Here is a 24517-nt window from a genome sequence, read left to right on the forward strand (position 1 = left end):
TCTGTCCTGAGAAGCAAAGTCAATGGGGAAGCCAGATTCACTTAACAACCGGCTTGCTAACTTACCAACGGCAGTGATTCACTTAACAACTGAGGCAAGAAAGGTTGTAAATTGGGGCAAAACTCACTGAACATATCTCTCACTTAACAACAGAAACTTTGGACTCAATGGTGGTTGTTAAGTAGAGGGCTTTCTGTACACTGTCTGGATGGGAGAAACAAGCTAGTGAATCTGGATCTTGATTTCCCTCTAAATAGGGATGGTATTCAAAACACACTGGATTTATCTTCTAATGGCTTCATTAGCTTTTCCACAATACCTCTACTTATCAGAGCTTGTGTCCTTGGAAGTCTTTTCATGCCAGCTTCTAGTCTAGAGAAGCCTAATCATTTTGAGCCATTTTTTTTTTAAAGGACAGTTCATTATTTCCTTCCTCCCAACAAACTCGTGTTATATATCTGTGCTCAGCACGATTTCCACATTGGTAGGCTCTAAGTCTGAAGCAATTGAAAAATGCTACTGCATTGCTGTAGCATTCAACCCCATCTGGAGGACATCAAGTTGGTGCCCACTGATTTCAAGGATTTAAAGAGCTAGAGAGGCTGCACGCAGAGCTAGCTACAGATGTCTGTTAGCAATGGTTGGAGCAGCCCTTGAACATGGAACTGCTCAACACACACACACACACACACACACACACACACACACACCATCCCTTGATTGTTATACCAACCCACTTACACATCAGCTTTGTAAAAGGAAAAATAATCATTTCAATATGCCAAAGGGGAACCCGTTTCATATTGGACTGGTTTCAAAAATAAAAGATATTCCTAACTGGTCCTTCCAGAATATATGAGAAAGTAAGAGAAGCAGAGATGAAAACTCAGAGAAATAACGCCACCTCAACTACTGTACAGCTCCTGCAGGCCTCACCATAAGGGAGAATTAGACATGGTCCAAGTCCAAGCAGACTCTTCTAATCTGAGTTAATAAAAAAAAAAAACTCCCAAATATTTTATATCTGGCTGCTCTGCCAAAGGATACAATTCACAGCATTATTAAAAGACAATCCAGACCAATAAAGCAAATCTAACAATTAAAAGTGCCAGAAAAAATAGAATTGGAATATAGATCGCCAAAGCTATTGCCTTCACAAAATTTTGAGGGACATCTCAGTGTCAAGAATGGATGTGTTTCTGTCAGGCAAAACTGGAACAGTACTGTATTTGAAAGGCTATGCCATCACTATAGAAAAGGCGAGACAAAACCATTTTTGTTATTTTCACCTCATCGCTGACAATATCTTCAAAGAAGATGTTTCAAAGAAAAGGGAATACAAGTATCAAATAGAGTCTTTCAAACCCCAGCTCCTAAGCTTTATTAAGACCGTAAGAGTCAAAACAATACTTTAACTATGGCCTGAAGCAAACTCATAACAAGATGAGATATTAAGCCCCAGTAAGAAGAGCGCGCAAACTAAATCCAAAATAAATTAGCTACATTTAGAACAATAAGTTTCACTGAAATCTAAGATTAAAATAAAATCAAATTTAATTTTTTCCTATTAACTTCAATGAGAATTCAAGCTAAGTTTTTTTTTTTCTGAATTTGAGATTTGATCCTTTAAATGTGCATAAAGTAACTTAGTTTTACCACCAGGGGGTTGCACACTGTTGTAATCTTCACGGAATTCTTGATCAAATTAATATTGTTTGCATTTTTAAAAAGTTATGAATTCTAATTCCCAAGTAGAAAAAAAAATCTAACTTTCGAAATTATTAGATAGACAGACAGAACATTTGACAACTATTGTTCCTGAGTTATTAAATCATGAATAACTTACATTACAATGAAAGCTAGATTCAAGAACAGCGGTGAAAAATAATTCTCCTACTGTTTCCCATTACGGCCCATCCTCCCTGCACCCCATCGACAAATGCTCATCTACAGAGTGGGGAAACAGATCTAGTATAGCTGACTTTAAAAAAATATACAGCCTGAGGCACTTATGTTGCCTGAGACGGAACAGAAAAAAGTGGCTGCAATGACTAAATGTCTTGTACAGTTTGCCCTGAAGGAACAAGAGTTTTTGCAATCCCATATTTGTTGCAAAGGGGAATCAAAACCCCAGACAGATCTGACCCCTTGAGTCTGATCTTTCTGGATCCAGCACCATCGTACTAAATAACAGCCAGAGTATTATTCTTAACCATGAGTTATTCTCATTCTCCTCCCTTGCTGAAAGACCCCAAAACCCATTGGTCACTCACCTCCAAGAAAATCTATGCAAGCACTGCCTTATTCTCCAGCCACCCCCTCCTCAAGTCTCTTTGTGTGCTGGAAAATATGGGGAAGAAGTTAAAATTCCTCCTCTTGGCTCTGATCCTAGCAACCACCAGGTCAAAGAGTTTGAACAGCACTGCCCAAACAGGAACCTACCTGCCTCTTTAAGGTAGCAAAATCACCTGATTGAATACAGACTTTGTCTTTCTGATTTCAAGGCACTGACCATGATCTAAAACTGAAACCATAGTTTTCAAGTGCAAGAACAGAGCAATATATCCAGGTCTTCCAGTCAGTCCATATATTTATATGACCATGTTCACATTAAATTGGTCGGAGATTTGTTTTACTGCAATAAATAGTTTAAAATGTATAAAAATCTATCAGTCTCATTGATTTGTCCATTAAATTAACCTCATGTTCATTTCTATGAACCCCAAATTCACACTTCATATTTAAACTTTAAGCAATCAAAAATCACTCAAATATTCCATTTTTAAAAATGGAATGTATTTAAAATTACAGAACATCATTATTTTTCCAATATAGACTTAATATAGCTTAACCCATAGGAGAGATGGAAAAGCCACAACTCCGAATCTTCATTTTATAAAGTTTTTAACACAGATATGTAGAAGACAGCGTGATGATGCCGAGCACTTTTCTCCATGACAGTCAGTGATGTGAGCTGGAGGTAGAGAAATAACATTTGCAATCATCTCACATATTTTGTTTAAGCAACAGCATTTCCTGACCCTGGTACCCACAGTATCTGGGAATTCTGGGAGTCCAAAAGCTCTGGAACATGTGAGGGGAAAGAAAGCTAGATATTGCATTCCCACTGGGGGATATTTCTATTTATACAGGCAACTCAGTCTCTGGCAGACATTTCTCTGTTTCTCTTTGTGCCAGCCACAATGAGATATGTACAGTGTGGGAAAAGGCCCCTAGAATAACACAAATCTTAGGAGGACGGAGCTTTAGCTAAAGGCCGAAAAGGCAGATGCTGCTGCAACTAAGTCTGGGTTATGTAGCCATGGGGTCTGGGGTAATGGCTTCAGGCTTTCTTCTTCACTTTCCAGAAAAGAGAGGATGTTGAATGAAATTACCCAGTGAACCGAACTGTTTTATGGGACCATTTGAACTGCTTTGTCAATTGGTATGAAAAGGGTCCTAATACCCTTTAACATTTCCTTTAGTTTTAATACCAGCCCACCCTGAAACTCTGTTGTCCCCAAACCAACTTTGTCCACGAGAACCACTTACCCCCTTGCTGCTGTTCTGAAACCATTGCCAAGATCTGAAAGCTAGAGAACCCTAAATGTATTTTCAGCATTTTCGACATCTCACACCAATGAGTTCCATATCACATGGCAGTTAACTGCTTACTCTTTATGCTTCTGCACAGACAGTGGAAAAATACAACGCAGAGGCAAAAAAAGGAACCATCCCTCTCCCACTCCCGAGAATCCTGGTTCCACCTTAACCCTACCAGTGACCTCACCTGTGGGAAACAGCCCTGCCAGCAAGGGCACGCCTGCTGCACTTCCCTCGCTTGCTTGCCTGCCACACCCGTGTCAGGAGTGAGCCTCGAGGCTGCTCCTTGTTCTCTCTGGGAGGGGCAGGACATATTCGAACCAGAGTTTCCGACGCTAGAGAGTTTCCTGCCAACCCTACGGTTCACTGAATTCTGGTCCGTGGAAAGGTGAGTGCTTCCCCTTGACAGATGATTAACCACAACTGACTCCCCATCACTGGGAGGGAATTTCAGACAGGGTTGGAGGTTAGTCCTCACCTCTCTTGCTTTCCCCACCATCCAGAAAGGTTTGTTGAAAATGTTGGATTTATCCCTTTTGTCACCTACCTCCTCCTGCTCTTTCCCCCCTCCACTTTGAAAATTAAATGCAGATGAGACTCCTTGCAGGCAGATAAGGCGTGTTATCTCACTATGTAAGGTGGTGGCATGTATGGCAGATGAGACACCAGGACAAACACACCATGGGGGATAAAAGAAGAAGATTGTGTCTTCAAATCCGGCCTCAGAGGGCAGCATCAAATGGCAATGCCAAATTCATACTCTCCCTACAATTCTACTTGGCAGACTGAAATTTAAAAAAACAAAACACTCAGCTGCCCTTCTCCCCAGCAGGCTACCTGTTCCAGAAACTTGATACCATTTGCATTAAGGACCAAAGGGAACAGATGGTGGGGGCGGGGGGCGGGGGAGGGTTCCTTTTCCCCCAGGGCTTGGCCCTTTTGTACACCATCCCAATTGCTATCGGAGCCTAAGGCTCTGTATGCTTTTCTTACAGAGCTCTTTAAAGTTTCTTCTTCCCCCAACTCACAAGCTACCCACCCCCATTACACAAGCCACGCTGACTCAAGCAGATTAATGAGTCTCAAAGCAGGGATTAGACACCAACAGGAATAAGGTGACAGGAGGAGCTGGATCAAGAATTGGGGAGGGGGGGGTGTTTCAAGAGAAGACTACATAGCCCCACTATTGATCAGCAAGATTCCCACCCCCAATTTTCCAGATGAGAGAGAAGGAGAGAAAAAAATGCTTAGCACACAGCTGAATTCCATTTTACATTAACTAAACCGGAGGCTAGAAGGTCTCTGAAATCCACATATGCAACCCACACACATACCAACCAAGTTGGGAAAAATAAACATTTCCATAATAATTTTAACAGGTTTCCCTCGTCAGTAGAAAAGAAGAGGGAGAAGAACAGAGTCCATTGTCCACTGAGGCTCTGACTACATGGTTTTTGCTAGCGGGGGCAGGACAAGAAAGGCGGGATCAGATCATCCCTTCTAGCCTGCCAAGGACTGATAAGGTTGCAAGACCTCTCAAAAGCAGGCACTCTCCTGACAATCAAGGCCCCAATTGTCTGGTGATATCTGTGTCAAATCTGTGCAGGAATCACCTACCTAAAGCTGTTCACTATTAAGATAGGCGGAGGGGAGGGAAGTGGGAAACACCCGGCCGCATCTGACGCTCCAGGAAACATCTGACGCTCCAGGTAGAAGAGAAAATGAACCTCACGGCTTTGCCAGCAGAGCCAAGGGAAAGCAAGGTTTTGTTGTTCTAGCAATGAATTCCTCCACACAACAGCAATGGAACACACACCTGACCCACATTGACAGACGTATTTGAACAACAGACACCTCGTTTATCAGCCCTTGCCTCCTCCTTCCTGGTCTCCTCCTGACATTGTTGGGATTCATTTACTTTGTTCCACCAATAGATGGGGACTATATCCAAATACGTTTAGTAAACCCTATTAATTCTACCGAGGCTTCCACTCCATTTGGATACATTTAATTAAAATAGTTAAGGGAAAGGGGAAAGGGAAAGGGGAAAATGAGATTTAATTCCACAGGATTGGCACTTAGCTCCCCAGGGCTGGAAGCACTTCTGACCACATGCAATCATGTCAAATGCTGGATTATGAAAAATAGCTTCAGCACTTCTTTCCCCAAACCCCTTAACATCACCAACTTTTTTTTTTTTGACTTGAGAGAAATTCCTTGTAAAATTCTTCTCCTGGATTATTCTGCCTTTTTTCAAAATCACCATGTTCACAGATAATTAAGGACCATGGACTTGCCCTTGGTAATTGTATGGATAAATGCTCGCAATCCTGACCTGTCCCCAGTCACTCCATAGCTCCTTGCTTCCATAGCACCTAGAAGCATAGTACAGTTCTCTTCTTAATCTCACCCATCCATCATGCCCGTTGACTTCCCCTTCTCCTACTCCTGCTCAGTCTTGACAAGCATAGGAGCCTTTTCTAGTCCATGACAAATAAATCAAACACCCAAGTTTCTGCTTGGTGATCATTGCCTCAAGGAAATAGTCCACTTTTATTTGGTCCAAGACTTATTAGTTGGTTGCTCTCCAAATCCAGATGGTGTCTGTCTTCTGCAGTTCTTCCTCAACGCACAGCTGTCACACCTATACACAGCTGTCAAACCCACTGGTTGAATTACTCCGATCTTTGTAGTCCGATACATATATAATGGGAAGACCCACTGCTCAAATTACTCTGATCTTTGTAGTCATTGAAATATAGCCATCCTTCGTAGCCTTCTCTGGCAGGTCATCCACTCAAACTCATGCCTGCCTTATGAGCACCAAGGACATATTCTCACATTGGAGCTCTGTCTCAGGACTACCCTGACACTGAGGCTGGAGGAAACCAAATCAAGGTGATTTGGCAAGACATTTTCCTCTTAAAAAAGCAAAACAATTCCTGCTATGTGTGGGAACTTTCTAGATGTACAAGGAGCCTCAGGGAGGTTTGTGACCTGCAGGGCATTCAGCTGGAGGGCCCTGAACCTTTTTTGGCTGCTGGAGCAAAGTCTAGTTGCCAACATTGTCTTGTTTCTGGATTCTGATAGGGACATCAACTTGATGGAATCTTCCCCAAGAGATCGGTATTCCTAACAGCAGCTACCTCTGTAACCTACTCTTACCTCCATACTTGCTTGAGAATGCCACTGCTGGCCCTATGTCAGGAGGAGAGCAGCAATATGAAGTAGAGATTGGTGTGGTGGCAAGAGATCCATGCTTGGGGCATGAGGGTGAGGGGGCAGGCAGCTGAGAAGAGGAAGAATCATCTTTCTGACTTCTCATTCCCTCATAGCAGCAGCAGAAGCTGGTCCCCAACCCTGTGTGAGGACAGCGATATTGCTGGCCTCATCTTCAAGACATAACAAGAGGGCCACTGTCAGGCAGTGGTTTCCTGCTTTCCTTCTGTCTTCAGGATGGGAGGAAAGCTCACTGCCAAGGATCTGTTGCCGTCTTCTTCCCCGCTCTGTTAATGGGGAACATAATCAACCCTTCGTGCTTCAACTACACTACCACAAATAGGGAGTAGAATATTAACACCATCCATTAATATGCAATTGGAGAATTTCTATTGAACCTTTCAGTAAGCAGATGGTTTAATGGTCTTAAGAAGTGTGTTTACAATATAGCCAAAACAGACACATACATAGAGCCGGCACAATGAGGATGGAAAACATTTTTGCAAATGGATCACTCTGATGTATTTAGGCAATAAGAGTTCACAAACCACAGGCATCATTGTTGTAAGGCATCATTCTGCTAAAATGGAGGTGGTGCAAATCTGGATCCAAAGATTGAGCTGATTTAAGAGAATAAGTTTGGGGGCTTTTCTCACTCTTCAAGAGAGCTCAATTCAAGAGAGAGACAATTCAGAACTGGGCATCAGGCCTTGGCAATCTCTCCTTTTACTTAAAAATCTGAACTGGTTGCAAGCTACCTCCTAACTCTACCCTAAAAGCCTCCCTTTCTCATTTTCTCCCAAACCATGTCCAGCTTGCAGAAAATTAAAGGCCTGTTTCCAAAAATTATAGAGCAGAGATTCCAAACAGGAACAAGAGACAAGATGGCAATCTGGCTTTCTAAATTCTACTAGCCAGGAAACACATGGGAACTCTTAGATCTTGGAAAGAAGAAAGCCATGCAGCCCATTCAGTTTAAGAGCCAGATAGGCCACCAGTATCAGCATGGAAATCAGTTAACTCTGCATGGCTATGAAGAGGGCTCCTCGGCCTTCTCTTCCCATTCAAAGAGAGTATCCGAAATCCCTGCTGACCCAGGGGCTCCACTCATGGATGAATTACTAAATAAAATCTTGAACGTATAATCTTGCAATGTGCCCTTGATAAAGCACTACTTAATGGGGGCAAGCAACAGTCACAATCCATATTATCAGCTTGCATTGCAGTGTGCCCCCTCCTTTCCCCCTTCCTGGCCAGGGTTACAATGCAAAGAAGCAAGAAATGCTGTGAAAGCAGCTTAAGGAGGCTGGAGTGGGTGCTGGTTGAGGCCACGCAGGATTCTTTGCCTGACCATCCCACCAACAGCCATAGCCCCAGGCCTATCGGAAGCTTCTGTGTGTGTGTACACACACACACACACACACACACACACACAGGATGGGCCCATATGGAATGCATTAAGGGTTCTGCAAAAGGAAAAAAAGTTGGAAGGAGGGGGAAAGAGGCCAAATGTGGGTGGTGCAGCAGAATGTATCCTGCCCTCACCCTGCTTGTATCTCTCTCTGTGTGTGTGTGTGTGTGTGTGTGTGTGTGTGTGTGTGTGTTTTGGAGGAGGAATTAACCCTTTGCGGTTCAGGGAATAGTAAGAAGGCAAGAAAAAAATGGTTTAATTAAACAGGGATTAAATAATATAAGCAATTATTAGAAACAGCGGGAATTCTGGTTTCCTAGCTCACTAGAAAGCAGACATCTCAACTGGCCAATTTGATTGGCTCTGCTTTTTCATCTTTTAAAGTCACCATTCCCCCATCTCCTGTCCCAGTTATAACATATCCTAAATGACTCTCATTTCATTAGCCACCATTCTTGATTACACTATGAAATGCTACCTTAGTGCTGCAATGATCAACATCCCCCGAAGGTGCTTTAGTAGAGTTTCCGGATCTCTAACCAGAGCAATATAAGATCTGTGGGGCAGCGAGGCAGGGTAAAACAACAGAAGGGAGAAAACAATGGGGAGAGAACGGTATCAAAAGATTAATGTCAAGAACATGTATGTGTAAAGCACAAGATTATGTTGAAATTCCAGTGGCTGAATGGCTGTAGTATTTGATAGAAGTCCTGCCCCATTGGTGGAACACTAGCTATGCTCTGCCATGACCTCCTTAATAACAGTGGGGCACTAAAATGAAATGTGGGTGGAACAGGCAGCAAGAAGAGGAGCCACACCCTAACCTACTTTAATTCTGGTACCACCTGATCCTAGTGATGAGGTACATACAAAAGACTTCATTTATTCATCCCAAGGACAGGATCTGTTGTTACCCTCTACATGTATTAAGCCCAGGTATAAACTAATAAATTGCACAATTTGAGTGACAGAATGGGTAGCATCGAACTATCTTTTTCTGTCCCCAAGTCACACAGGCACACCAAGTCGGCTGATCTACACGAGCAATTAATTGGGAAGGTGAAGGTCAGATTGGGATAATAGGTGGTCAGAGAAACCAATCACACTAAACAAAGGTTTGCTTAACCATGTCAACTGAACCACAGTTGACTATGTTAGCACAGCCTGTTAGGTCAAAAGCAAACAAACCACATAGGGTTTAGCATGATGGATGAAGTCTGTCAATAATTCCTGAGGCTGGTTACAGGTATGCACATTTGGTGGCTCAGATTGCTATAAGCTAGCAACACTTACATGAACCGAGGATGCTATGCCAATTCTGTCATGTATGATTGGAATACTATCCTTTCCTAAACAACTTTCTCTATTCTGTATGGGAGTTCTACCTTTGCCAAAACCCTGACTTCTTATCTCCAGCTCTACATCTTGCATTTCTTCCATTCGTCTAGTCTTTCCCTTAAAATATCTGAATTATTTTCAAGCTGAAAATAAATAAATAAATAAATAAATAAATAAATAATGAAAATAATTAATCCTGGAAACAATTATATGGAAACAATAGTTATTATTTCCCATCATTATCTTCCTTTTCCCCCCACGTCCTCATACAACCCATGCCTTTACAGGATATAGAACTAAAGATTGTACAGTATTGTATTTTTGTATAGTTTGTTGTTAGCTTATTCTTATTAAACATAGACGTCTTGTCCAGGAATTGATCAAGGGTCTTCCAAGAGAGGACAGCAACCATTGATAAGGACTTTCCATGCAACCATCTGAGACAGTAGCTGCTTCTGAACGTTATTTGTCAGTTGCACAATTTAAATAGGCATCTCTTGAAATAGTATTTCTTCTGCCAATTCCTAATCTTCTGACATCATACAATTTGAAAGGGGAAAGCTCAGGCAAAATTACTCCCAAATTCTTGCAACCACATTATGAAGTGGGATAACGGTCTCAGCATAGTTGCAATGCCAGTGGGATGTCACAGTGACACAATCCTGGGCATCAGGATTGGAACATTTTATTTGCCGACCCAGCAATCTTTGGGACTATGTTGTTAACAAACAAGGTGTACTGTTCCTCAACAATCTTCCCCTTTCAGCCTAGGAAACTTTTCTCAAGTCTCAGACCGAATTTTCCCCTTCCCCACGCTGAACCTGGCAGCTGCCGTTGACACAGTGAACTACAGCCCCAGAGTTCCTCAGCCCGGCCTCTTTCTAAAAATAGCACTTCTCACCCAGATGCATGGAAAAAATGGTGGGGCCAGCCAGATCAGACTGTAGGCATGGAAAGACAGCAGCAGTTCCCAGAGGTACCCTCAATTTTCTACTCAAGGGTTCCTTAATGCCCCTCGGCACCCATCTGGACGAGCTCAAGTGCTTTGGCCTCTTAAGGTAGAAAAACACACATTTCACCAATCAATCAAAGCAAAGTTCAACAGGAATTCTCTTGCACCTTCCCCACGGAAAATGATAGAAGCTCCCATTAATTTCAAGAAAACTCTAGAAATAAAATGTGGTCCATAGGTGAGGCCTGCCTGCTTACTCAATGGTACCCCAAACCCCTCTAGGCATCTCCAAAACAGCCTTACGGACTGGATTTACATATCACACCAAACCATGATTTTTCTAATAGCATTTTGTTCATCATTCCAGAAGTAGCTAGTTTCTCACCGCACATGAAGCAAAGATCAAACAAACTACATTAGTGGTACTACTCCCAGATCTGGAATGCAGGCTTTTTGGTTCACCCTAAACAATAGGTCATAATGCTTGATTAAAGCACTAATTAGATTCTCAACCCTTCAATAAAACCTAGGAACTATTAGATCACTACTTCCCCTAATGTGACTGCAAAATTTAATACGGGTTTACAATTGAGAAATTAATCTTAGTTAATGTCAGGGAGTAAACGGTACTGATTGTTTAGTAAGGCAAATAATTATAATACCATACAAGAATAAATATGATTCAATTCCTAAAAATACAAGCCATTTCTCGTTTAAAAATGGTTCCCTGAATAAACTGGTACTGGCAAGGTTCACACAACAAATTAAGTCAACTCAACCAAGATTAAAAACAAGAGCACTGCATCACAAACCTACTTCTCTCTCTTCAGAAGCAAGCCCTCTTTTACTTATACTCTTCACAGGTAACTACAACATTTGAGCCTCAACATTATTCAATTAAAATTTAATCCCACATTTCTTGATACACCTCAGTTCACTTACATGAAACATCAGCTGAACTGCTGAAAGACACATATTTAAGTTTGATTTAAAACTCTGGGGTGTTCTCAAACTATGCATTTTTAAATAAACATGAGATTTGTTTAAGGGCCCGGAGCTGATTTTGTTTTCCCATTGATTTGTTTTAATCCGCTTGAAGATCAGAGAAAATATTAGAGGTGAGCAAGAAGGTAAGCATTTTTTCTCCCCTTTCTCCTTACAAAGCTCCTTGGGCATCTCCCTTTCTCTGAGCCAACCAGTGTCAAGTTCTTCAGACCACATGCATCTCCCCAGCAAGAACTAGAAGGCCTGGGCCTTTTGGCCTCATCCTAAGCCAGGCTCTGGCCCCCAGATAGTCCCCCTGCGGCTTTGCCTGGAGCCAGGATGTGGCTTTGTTTTTATGTCAACCAAGCAGTTCCTCAAAGCTTTGTAAGGATAAGGGAGGAGATCAGAAATGCAGCTACTGATACTGGAATGGGGGAAAAAGTCAAGTCAGGGAACAAAGATGGTTAGCACCTAATCAAACAGCAGGCCAGTTGCTCCTGCAGGAATGTAAAAAAAGCATATAAACAATCATGACTTATATAGCTGGCCCTTCCCCATTGTAAATGGTCTCCTTACAACTTCATTTGCCAATTCCATACAGCAAATGTCATGTGTCTCTCACAACATTCCTGGTTTTTTTGCAGAATTGATCACCTCCCAAACTGCTCTACATGTACTGCAGCACTTCACACTCCAACCAATGCAGTCACGGGGCCTGGGAGAGCAAACATATCTGGAGGGTGCCAAGTTGGGACAATCTGGACTAGCTCCTAAGGAACACGAGATTTCCAACACACTTCCTGTTAAGCAAGACATTTTGCATCCAAGCCATGCCAGTCAGCCACCCCCTTTGTAGAAGCAACAAATCAAGGCTTCCTTTGTGGCTGAAAACCTGGACTGCAAAAAAGAGCCAATGCACTTATAGGCAGAATCTTTAAGCTGGGTTCCAGTTGAAGTGAACAGACCTGCTTAAGACCTCTTTAATCATCATCATTTAGCATTCCTAAAACAGTAGAGAATATACCTAGAGCCAATAGCCTGAAAGGTAAGAGGGACAGAAGCACACCAGCAGACCCCTATTCTCCCCCAGCTATAAGGATCCTTCTGTTTGCAACTATGTAGAACTTATGACACTGCACCGCCACCCAGGCAATTTGGGCCTGGATCACTGAGGGCAACCGTCACCACAATCTTATTTATGGCAGCTTTATGTCTTCAGCCCACTGGTTGCTGAAGGAGAAAGGTTTACAATTTCAAAGCTCAGAGTTCAGAAAGCTAAGATTCCTGGGTTGTTGTTTTTCCTCAGCCCAAAAACGAAAGAGGAGCCTAGTGGCTAAATCATGGTCTGGAAGGATTAAAAAAAAGAGGGAATAGGGAGAATATACTAGCTGCTGTTGTTGCAGTACTGGAGATTGTGTATTTTTTAACATTGGAAGGAGCAAAACAGGGCCTTAATCCAAGCTGTGTTGGCTTTATAGATGAAAAGCTTGTTGGGTTTGTATGGTTTCTCTCCACAGTGGCAGGACCCACCCCATGCCTTTGCAGTCTTGCCAGGTGTTGGTTGAGGCACAGGGGAAGGGAAAAAACAGAGAAAGAGACAAAGCTTACTCTGGTCTGAATCAACAAAGGAAAGGGGCGGAGATGGGAAAGGTTTGCCCCATTTCAGGGAAAACCAGGGCCAGAAAGGCTCCACTGTGTATCCCATTTCATCTCCCATTTCAGAGTTATGCTCTGAAGCCAACTCTGTAGGCCTCCATTCAGTTCTAGCCAGGAGGAAGCCCTGTCTCTGTTAAGGCCTGGGGCCTGGTATCATAATCAAGAATGCTTTAAAGCAAGGCTTCCAATTATTATGAAGGAGGGGAGAGAGAGAGAAGGAGAGACAAGATACCTTATTCTCAAGTCACATTTTCTGTACCTGAGATATGCCTGTGTGTTTCACAGCTTTTCACAGGCCGCACAACACTGCTAAGAATATCAGACTTGCAAGGGTGACTTCAAATGTGTCAATATCTCCTGTGAGATTCTTCACATCAACGAAGGTGTGGGGAGAAAAGAGACACCAACCTGCACGTTTGCACTTTGACTGGCAGTAGGCTGGCATCTGACTCAGAAGATACAGTATAAAAATCCCATTAAGCTAAATACTGTACAATACATGACATATGATTAATTCCTTCTGTAAGCTTTTAACCTGGTTAAAAGCTCTGAATTTTTCTGCATCTGTTTGCATAGATGCCAATCCATTTAACCAAGTTTTCTGCATTCATATGGCTAAATCACAAATTAGCCATACAGTTGTCTTGTCACAATATTTCACTAGACTCTGACTGGCTTTTTACAGTTCAGCATATTATGTGAACACAGCCAGAGAACAAAGTGGCAAGGCGTTCCACTGATGCAATTTACATAATCCCAATATAAATATTCCAGATAGAGAAACTTTGGCAACAAGTTGTCTCCAAGATCATTCAATAGCACCAAGTTCAATTGCCTGGCTATGGAAGTGATAGCCAATTGTCTGTGAAAGGGTGGAAGAGAGGAGATAAATGAATTGCATTTGAAATGAAAGCAGTTCTGTTTTCCTCAGCAGCAGTGTTAAAAAATCCTGGGATTAAAGAGTGCTGAAGCGAATATTCCCGCAAACATCTCTTTTCTGAACCTCCTCCATTTCAATTTAACTGCCGTGTCTCTTTGTTCCGAAAGCTGCCTGCAGTTTTAGGGATTTGAAAAGCAAAATGGCAGGATTGTAAAAAAAAAAAGAAAAAAAACAGGGGAGGGGGGAAACTTTCCTAATGAAAGGCCAAGCTAACTATCCTAAAAGGAGGTGGAAAATCGGACACAGGAGCCACACTCCTATTGCAAGCACTTTGGGGCAGGAGCCTAAAACGGAATGTCTAGTTTTTTAACCCTATCACCCACAACAGTGGGATTATTTTAAGCACAGCATTGCTTTTACCCCCTCCCCAGCATAAGGAAAGAAAACTCCCCTCCCCGCATCACTTTTCTTTTAGTCGACTTTAACTCGAAGCGGCTACAAATTACGAAAATGAAATTCCACCGCGCTTTTATCGTTAGCTTTTGCGTTACAGGCGCCCAAATATCTTCGCCAGATTCCACGTATTTCTCTTTTCCAAATAAAACAATGTCTTTTTCAATTCATTGCTCTAACGTAGGATCCCGCCCGCTCCCCCAACTGCAGAAGAAAACCCGAGATCCTTCTGGGATATAGGCGCTCCCGCCTTTAACCATTAGGCATTAGCTCCCTTTGCTAAAGATGACTATCGAAACCAAGCATTTATTTTACAGTACGACTGTACCCGTCTTCCCTCGGCGTCAAGGAGCAACTGCTGCTTTTATTCGTTACCCAAAGCACAGAAGCCCTCGCCCCCAAGAAACACCCTTCCCAGTTCTCTGGCGCTTACCAGCTCGGATTTGGGGCGAAGTAGTCGCTCCCCCTTCGATGTGATAGGAGAACCTCATGGCTTTGAATTGCTGGGAATATGATCCACTGGGGTCCGGACTGGGCATCCCCATCACGCTGGCTCTCTGCATGTCTGCCCTGCCACCACCACCCCTCCCTCCCTTCTTCAGTCCCCTCCAAAATCCCCCCGCGATCGCCCCCCAAACGCCAGGCTGCTTGAAGTCTCCATCAAATTGCCCCGACCTCCTTCCGAAAGGGTCTGGATTCGACCTACTGGGACGTCGCTGGAGCCGGGAAGGGGAAGCGATCGGGGTGGGTGGGGGGAGGCGCGGGAAGGAGACGAGGAACCCAGTGGATTGATTTCGTTGCTTTCTAAGACAGAGATCTTTGCAACAAGTCGGCACAGCTCTTGCAGGAAGTGTCGCCCTGGCCAGGCAGGAATGTATCAGAAAGCTTGAAGCTTATCCACGTTGGAGCGTCTGCTAAATCCTCCGCTCTCCCACTCCCCTCGCTTCCTCCTCCTCCTCCTCCTCCCGCTCTCTCTTCCACACCGACTCCTTGCTGAGTGGGTTGGCTTTTTCGTACTGCAGCGCCAGGCGTCGAGAGCCGAGTGCTTGCAAGCAGATTTCAATCCCAATCCCAGCTCTTCGGGTCTTGGCTTTTCTTTCTTATAACTGGATAAAAATGGGATTTCGTTAGCCACACACAGCCATGAATACCTCTTGGCTTTTACCGCTTCCCCGAGGAGGAGAGTATTGGTTCCCCCCCCCTTCCCCATCCGCAAGGATATTGACAAAAGTCTGAAAAAGAGGAGGTGTTGGCAATTTATTTCCTAGCACTATGGAGGGTTGGGCTAACAGCTGTTGTTGTGGGGTGGGGGGGAATCAGTTCGTTTTGAACTCGGCTTACTTTGGGGTTGTTGGGTTTTTTCCCCTTTCTTTCTCTGTATTGTACCGCCTTTTTTTAAAGCCTTGCATAGGCAAAAGGCAAACTTTGATCTCTGATAGCATTTAAAAGAAGTGCACATTTTTAATGTTGTGCTGTGTCTGCAGATTACTATTATCGCCAGACAACCTATTGCAGGATGAAGGTCTCTTCCTTGAAGGTTATGGACCATAATGCTGGTCCAATGTGGGTTAGCAGGTTTATGGTTTTCAACTTCCCACTTACTGGCCCAAAGTTATCCAGCCAGTTTCTTTGCCCAAGGAGGTGGGGGGAAGACCTGGTCTCCTCACTTCTCATCCAGCGTTTGAATCATTACACGCACAAATATCCATATGGGTCTGTTCATTTATTCGTAACCCCATAGTTGGAATTCAGGAATGTATCCTTCTCTACTTTCTGAACTTTCCAGTCATCTAGGAAATGTTTATTTCTCAATCTTGAAGCAGTCATGAAATTTTCATAATATGCATGGTTTTTGTTCCTCTTTCAAGTTAGGTTTAAACAAACAGTAAACATCTATCTTGGCTTATTTACTAAGTACTTTTACTTCTGTCTACATCAGGACTGGAATCTCTTGGAATTTTTCTTTCTCAAGTCTTTCTACGAAATTTCACAATTCTCAAATGTTTTTGACTCCTGTTGTCAGTTTTGACTTGTTTTTCCTCAGACCAGCTCCTAATAATAAACAGTAGAGTAATAACAATGGTAGCAGAGCTTGATAAGTATTTTATGACCTTGAAATCATATTTGGCTGTGTATGTTTCAAATTACTTTCCCCAAGCTGAGGAGGAATAAAAATAAAAGTCAATACTTACTTAAAACCCTAGCAAAAAAAAAAGGAACAAAATGCCTTTACACACACCATTTTCTTTGCAAGACTGCTCTACACAGGATGGAGAGAAAAAAAAAACCCTCAGAAAATATGCTTGCAAACCACTACAGCTGTGATTAGTCTAAACAATGTAGAGGCATAGAACATGTTTTTTTGCCAAGCCAGGAGCTACATTATAATGAGGAAAAGCAGCTTTCCCCCCATCTAGACATCATTCATGAAATTAAAGCAGTTGTTCTTGATTTCTTTTGCTGCTGGGTAGAACATTTTTCTCACCATCAGAAATCAGCCTTGAAAATGGTTTCCTTTTCAGGATTTAGTTATCCCAAAATAGCTCTGGTTATGATGATAATAGCACTTAGACTTATATACTGCTTCACAGTGCTTTTACAGCCCTCTCTAAACGGTTTACAGAGTCAGCCAATTGCCTCCAACAATCTGAGTCCTCATTTTACCCACCTCGGAAAGATGGAAGCCTGAGTCAACCTTGAGCCTGGTAAGATTCGAACTACCAAACTTTTGGCAGCCGGCAGTCAGCAGAAGTAGCCTGGAGTACTGCATTCTAAATACTCTGCCACCATGACTCAGGACACATTGAACCACATACTCAACAACCACGTTCTACTCTTGCATCTTGCACAAACCCAGTCTCTGGGGTTCATCACATCTCTTCTACCGAGTTTCGAAGTTCTGTTGAGTTCTGCACACTGAACCATTTGCTCCCTTACTCCCTCTGATCCATCCTGCTATCATTTTTAGGTAATTAACTGTGGCCACAAGATGTGATCGTACTAGCCACTACCTTGGTTGGGTTTAAAGAGTTTGGATAACATCCGAGAGAAGAGGTCAATCGAGGGTTGCTAGGATGAAGAGTATGGGTCTCAGAAGTTTGCTTCCAATATCAACTGTAGGGGAACCAAGTGTCTTCCACATCATTTGTGAGTGCCCCAGAAGCATATGGGAAACAAACTGGTGGACTAGGATGGGCCTTGGTTTGATCCTGCAATACTATTCTTATATTCTTACATATATTTGAAAGACAAAAACGACAAGTATAAAAAAGTGAAAAGAAGGGCAAATATCTTAAGGCAGAATATCAGCAAATAGCCCGAACCTGTCTACCCTAGATGAGTTCAAATCACCAGGACCGGATGGATTACACCCCAAGTTTCTGAAGGAACTGGCAAACGAGATCTTAGAACCACTGAACTATATCTTTCAAAGATCCTGGAGCACTGGGGAACTGCCAGAGGACTGGAAAAGAGCTGATGTAGTTCCCATCTTCAAAAAAGGGGAAAAAAATAGATCCAGGAAACTACAGACCTATCAGCCTGACCACAATAACAGGGAAGATTCTGGAAAAGATAATCAAGCAACCAGTCAGCGAACACCTAGAAGCAAACAAAATAATAACCAAAAGCCAACATGGGTTTGTTAGAAACAGATCATGCCAGACTAACCTTATTACATTCTTTGACAAAGTGACAAAATTAGTTGACCAGAGGAATGCTGTTGATATAATTTACTTGAACTTCAGTAAGGCATTTGATAAAGTAGACCAGTGATAGTGAACCTTTTTGTTGTGGTGTGCCGAAAGTGCGTGTTTGCTGGCACCCACAATGCAATGCCACCCCCCCTGCACATGAGCATGCAACACACACCCCCTTACCTGCACTGCACATGCGTGTGCCTCCCAGCTGATTTTCAGACCATTTAAGGCCTTTTTCGGCCTCCCAGAGGCTCGAGGGAAACCTCTGCAGACTTTGGAGGGCCCGTTTTGTCACTTCCGGTTTCGTCACTTCTGGTATTTCCAGAAGGCCCATTTTTTGGCCTCCGCGAGGCTGCAGAGGCTTCCCTTGAGCCTCTGGGAGGCTGAAAAAGGCCTCAAACGGGCCAAAAATCAGTTGGAAGGCACGTGAATGCGCAGTGCAGGTAAGTTTGGCTGGGGCTCACATGCCCACACAAATGGCTCTGCGTGCCACCTGTGGCACGTGTGCCATAGGTTCACCATCACGGAAGTAAACCATAACCTACTACTAGATAAAGTAGAAAAATGTGGGTTAGACAGCATCACCACCAGATGGATTTGTAACTGGCTGACCAACTGCATTCAATGTGTAGTCCTCAATGAAACTGCTTCTACATGGAGGGAAGTATGCAGTGGAGTACCCCAAGGCTCTGTTTTAGAATAGAATTGTCCCTGGCAAATACTGGTTTAAGAATTTTTCTGAAAGGCTGACAAACTAGTGCAGCTTGTAATTTACTGAGGTGGACTGTACAACATGCCAAGGCATGCCTTGTCTATCCATAGTTAACTAAATAAACCTTAATCAGTTGGGTTCTCACTACATGCTAAGTAATTCTGGCCAAGGGCTGCATTATTTCTCCCCCCCCCCCCATGTCCTTTAGATCCCTGAAATCAAAGATTTTGAGTAAAACTGAATTTTTCCATTTGTTTTCTAGTTGCATATTCATGCTATTTACTATGTTATATCCCATTATATCCCCACAACTAAAGTTTGTGGCTTACAGTATTGTATAAATCTAAAATGGCTGTTCTTGGAACTTTGGCTAGATGTGATTTACTTACTCAAAACAAACCCAGGTTATAAAAGCTGGGTTGTAAACCCATTAACATACTTAATTACTTAAGTGTTTTGTATAAATGCACTTTTATGTTAGGACTACAGGTCTAGGTTGCAAATGTAACCCAGCTGTTAGATGCAAGCTGTGAACTAGAATTTTGTGTATCTCTTTGTAGTACCACTATTTAGTAGCTTTACAGTTCAGGAACCCCATTTTGCACACAGATCTAGATTTAATATCTAGGTTCACACATTGTGCTAGATTATATTATAATTTACCTACTTTGATTGCTGTCCACATGAGACCCTAAATACAATAATGTTTAAAATATAGTTTATGGCATATTTTGTGGTATAAAACTGATTAATTCTAGCTTTGAACAAACCATAGTTAAACATGGCTTTGCGCTTAGTGTGAATCCAATCTCTGAGTGCTTCTATGATACACTGTACTGTAAAGAATCAACAAGCACACACTAACTTATGTCTATCCTGTTGATTGATCAGAGATAGAAACTGACTTGTAGCCATGTATGTTTTATAAGCCACAGCATCTGGTTCAAACTCTAGTTTCTGCAAAGCAAGTTGACTGTACTGGCCACTTGTGAGATTCATATAACATACAGGTAGTCCTCAACTTACGGCCACAATTAAGCCCCAAATTTTCTATTTCTAAATGAGACATTTATTACATGAATTTTGCCCCATTTCACAATCTTGCTTGTCACCATTGTTAAATGAATCACTACAGTTAAGTTAGTGGCACGGTTGTTAAATGAATCTGGCTTCCCCACTGACTTTAAGTTACAGGGAACCAAGCCTTTGCTTGTCATCTAGTGGTCCTCCTGAGTTTTGCAATCCAGATCTGGAAGTCATAAGGTAAACATAATGATTTGCTATGGGAGCCAAGATGGTGCTGCATACAAAAGCTCTTCCACAATTCGCAGCGATGTGGCATTGCGGATAACTGTAATGGAGGTTTGTGGAAGCTCAAATCAAAAATATACTTTGCTGTAAAAACCCATGTCTTTTCCTGTTTCTAATTCTGGACATGATACCAGTCATTTAAATTTGTCTGCCGTTTGATACTTAGATGCTGCTGCCCGCTCACATAACAAGGAGACATCTATGTCCAGGGATTCTCAAGCCAGCAAATGTAGCTCTGACCAATAGTCTCGCTGTTCCTGTGGCTTTTCCAGATTCCTCTTTTCCCAAATCCATTTGTCTCCCTTCCAAGAGACCCAATTCCAGCATCTCCCTCTCCAATTTTAAGTCATGTGATCTCTCAGAAAAGGGGACAGAAGATGTACTGTGGTTTGCTGGCCTACAGTGGCCCAGGTGGATCTTCAGAAACAATATTTAATAGAGCTATACCAGTGATGGCTAACCTTTTCAGCACCGAGTGCTGAAAGCGCATGTGGGTGCGTGCGAATGTGTGCGTGCGTGAATCCCCAAAATGCAATGCACACATCCTTGTGTATGCAGCCTGTCCCTGCACATGCACACTAATCCCTGTGCATGCACAACACTGCATGCATGCGCCTCCCCACATGCGCCCCGCCCTGCACATGCATGTGTGTCTTCTGCATGCACCCCCGTGCATGTGTGGCAGAGACCTGAAGACCAGCTGGCCGGTAGGAGGCGTGCGCACATACGGCAGAGCTGAGCTGATGGCTCACGTGCCCACAAAGAGGACTCTGCCTGTCACCTGTGGCATGCATGTCATAGGTTTGCCACCACGGAGCTATACTTTTCTCTGAAGAGCTCTTCTATAGATCTGAGCTGCTGAATTGACTTCCAGCCAGGGAAAGGAATCCAGAGTATTTCCTGTTCTCTCTAAACACTTTTAAAATCTGTTTTGATCCTGTGTCTTTTACAGATTCAATCCTTCAATGGCACAAAAAAGAGGAAATCCAGAGTAAAACTCAAGCATTTTGGCTAGTTGCATCTCCCATTCCCCCGCCCCCGCCTATGAGTTATTCATGTCATTGTCTTCTGAGATTAATGCCCAATTTTACACATCTTTTAATGTTTACATTTTTAAAAGAGTGAATTTATTATTAATTCACATTCATAGAGACAACTCACATCACGTTTTGTGACATTGATTGGATTCACACATTATCTTATGTTGCTTAATGATAGTTTATGAAATGAACCACAATTAGCTGGGTTCATATAAAATGCTAGGACATAAATTGAACAAGCTTCATTGACTTATGTTTTAAATTACATTTCAGCATTTTACATTTTGTAGATACAGCCAATAGGGTTGGCTTATGCTCAGGAGTGGGATTCAATTTTTTAACAACCAGTTCTGTGGGCGTGGCTTAGGTGGTGGGAGAGGCAGTTTCTGTAAGCAACACCAGAATGTTTCCTTCCTGCCTTCCTTACAGGATTAGGCCAGTAATTTCTTCTGACAACTGGTTCTCCGAACTGCTTAGAGTGTTAACAACCAGTTCTAGTGAATAGGTGCGAACCTGTAGAACTCCCACCCCTGCTTATGCTACAGTATCTTATGCAAACCAAGGCAACTAACTGGTTTAAGTGAATATGTCATACTGTGGTTAAATTCACCAAAGAAATACATGTTGGGCAAAGATCACTATTATGGCTTAGTGCACTGCGCAAAGTCAGTCAACTGTTTCATGGATAAATGACTCATTTTAGGAGAGGAAGTATTAGCATTGCACAAAGTTAATCTCTTATTGTATTAATATTTATTAAAGATCTTTAATGGCACTAGTTACTCAGAAGTTCTCTTGTCACTCACTCACTCACTCACACTTGCTAAGCCACCTACAAGCACTTTCCAAAATGTAGACATCACGAATCACTCAAAAGCTGACTTATGATAATAGCACACTACTCTCTCTGCTTCACCACACCCTCCAAACAACAGATATATGATTATGTCCCAGGCCTGCTTCATGCAATCTCTTCTGCAGAATCCTTGCAAATCATGTTGATTCCTATAACCAACACCGAGACAAAATACACCACCATTCTTTTTCACTTCTGCTTTGGTTCAGAAATGTTCTTTCTCCCAAATGATCCAAATATCCTTTAACCAGCAGTTTTATCAAGTGAAGTCTTCCCTTTGCTTAGACACAGCATCCTTTTTGCCATAGTGATGAATTATATCCCTTGGTGATTTCTAGCTTTGTTCATATAATACTTACCCATAGTCAACCAAACCATGTTTTATTCAACCACATTGTCTAGAATAGATTCATTGGATACATGGATCCATTAACTAATAGGGGCTGGATTTGCACTGCAAACTAAATTAAAATGTGTTTGGCTATTGTGTGGCTTAGTATGTTGTAAACATAGTGAAAGTTTAATGGTTTAATGGTCAGTCATAGCCAACAATGGTTTATTCTACAAATCACACATAAGCTAATCAAGACTTAACAGTTGTGTCCTATGGTCATTATATTGCTATTATCTTTCCTCCTTCCATCTTTTCTTCCTTGGAAAATACTATTTTAAAAAAATCTGTGAATGAGGCAGAGGGATTGCACAATTAAATCCTCCTTTGGAAACCCCCATTGTGGTCAAAATCCATTAAGAAATGTGATGTTTCCAGATGGTGACTCCTGCACTTAGCATCTTTCCTTTTAATAAAGATACACAGATCATATTAATTATGCTCAATTACTTGTGTAACTGCCTAGCTTCTAACTCCTCTCTGCCTTTCAGTGCTGTGCTAAACAAGCAAATTGTGTTTCATTCACTCAACACACACATAATCATAGAAGAAAACCTGGCTGCAATTGAGCACACAGATATTTTTAAAAAGCATACAAAAAGGCTGCTTTCAGCTTGGAGATAGCTTAGTGCTGGTTTCTTCTCAGTAGGGTAGCAAAATCTTACAAATCCAAATAGGAAAGGGTTAAATTGCCCCTGAATCGTCTCCCAATACCCCTCCAATTCTTGGTAAAGGGGGCTGAGGTGATGTCAAAAGGTTTGGTTCCAATTGCCAGTCTCGTGGCCTCTTCAGCACTCACTTCTATGATGAATCCCTCACATCCTGCTTTGGATTGTTTGTTGCCAAGCCAAGAACATTGGTTGTACACATTGCAGAATAGCCTATCCGTGCCAATGACCTGGGCTTCTGATGGTCTCTAATGTCAGCTTGCCAGAGCATGGTGCATATGCAGGGGAGATAGGAAACTGAATTTGGTTTTCAGAGAGGACTTCTAAGCAGTTCCGGATAGCCCAGATCTTTGCTACTTTCTTCCTTGCTCACTGGGTAAGACTTCTGCAGGAAACCACTAGCCAAAACGATCAAGATTCTTCCTACCCTTACATCTGCTTCTTAGAGAAAATCATAAAACAGCATGAATGTATCCTCTCCATTTCTATTATTAACAACTATTTGGGAAAATAGATTAGGTTGAAATGCCCACTGATCATCTAGCTGAAGCACACCGGTCAGCCTAGGTTTGCTATTTAATTCGTTAACCAAACCTTCCTTAATCAATTGAACTTCACTTCCTGAATCTATATCCTCCAGGATTTCTACTCCTTTAATAATTAGGCTTGGAAATTCTGCAAGTCTATAATGTTTGCATGATCAAGTAACTGGAGAGAGGAGTAAAATATTGGAAAATGAACTGAAGCCTTTTGTTTCAGGTCAAGGAGAAGAAAATCAGGAAGGGACTGATATATACCTGTCTGTGGTAACATCTCTGTAGTGACGGTTGGGGGAGAGATGGTGGGTCACCATCAAGAAAGGTAGCCTTGGTATTTAATCTTGAGCCAGTAGTCCAACCCATGCTCAACCTAACGATAGATCATTCCTTCAGTATTCAGTCGCTGTTGAATGTCATGTTAGACTATACAGTAACAATAGTCCCATGACCCGTGATTTAGTAAGTGGTACGGTGACCTAGAGGTGGAGCCCTTGCCTCACAATCAGTTTGATCTTAGGTAGAGGCAGATGTTTCTCTCTCTGGGAACGATGAAAATATATCTGCTGAATATAACTCCACATTGGTGACAAGAAGGGCATCCAGCCAATAAACACTCCGCTCCGTTCAGTTGCCCAGATTCCACCCCACAAGGGATTATGGGGTCATTAAAAAGCGATGATGATGATCCATGATTTAGTAGTGGATAACAAGGCCACACAGATGCGTCTTATTGAGACCCAGCTGGGCATGGAGAGGTGGACTGCGCTCACAGATTTCCCCATTTGGGTTTGCTGTATGGCATTAGC

At 42.4% G+C, this 24517-nt stretch overlaps 2 protein-coding genes across 3 annotated transcripts in view; one reads left to right on the forward strand and one right to left on the reverse strand.

Moving 5' to 3' along the window:
• FGD1 (FYVE, RhoGEF and PH domain containing 1) overlaps positions 1–15676 on the reverse strand; it is a 59681-nt gene extending 44005 nt beyond the window's left edge. Inside the window, exon 1 of one of the 2 annotated variants that reach the window (XM_026711439.2) lies at positions 14930–15676. In XM_026711439.2, the coding sequence (XP_026567224.1) occupies positions 14930–15059 (130 nt within the window). In that variant the 5' untranslated portion in view covers positions 15060–15676. Of the gene's footprint in view, positions 1–2273; positions 2410–14929 lie in introns of those variants that run through there. The other variant, XM_087925702.1, reaches the window with a different exon arrangement.
• Positions 3854–24517, forward strand: part of GNL3L (G protein nucleolar 3 like) — a 42507-nt gene continuing 21843 nt past the window's right edge. The window contains exon 1 of the mRNA XM_087925706.1: positions 3854–3991. The gene's annotated coding sequence lies outside the window, so the exon portion shown is untranslated. The remainder of the gene's footprint in view (positions 3992–24517) is intronic.

Source organism: Pseudonaja textilis, chromosome 2 (genome assembly GCF_049901715.1).
Source record: "Pseudonaja textilis isolate UNSWEBS1 chromosome 2, rPseTex1.2, whole genome shotgun sequence".
Taxonomy (NCBI): Eukaryota; Metazoa; Chordata; class Lepidosauria; order Squamata; family Elapidae; genus Pseudonaja; species Pseudonaja textilis.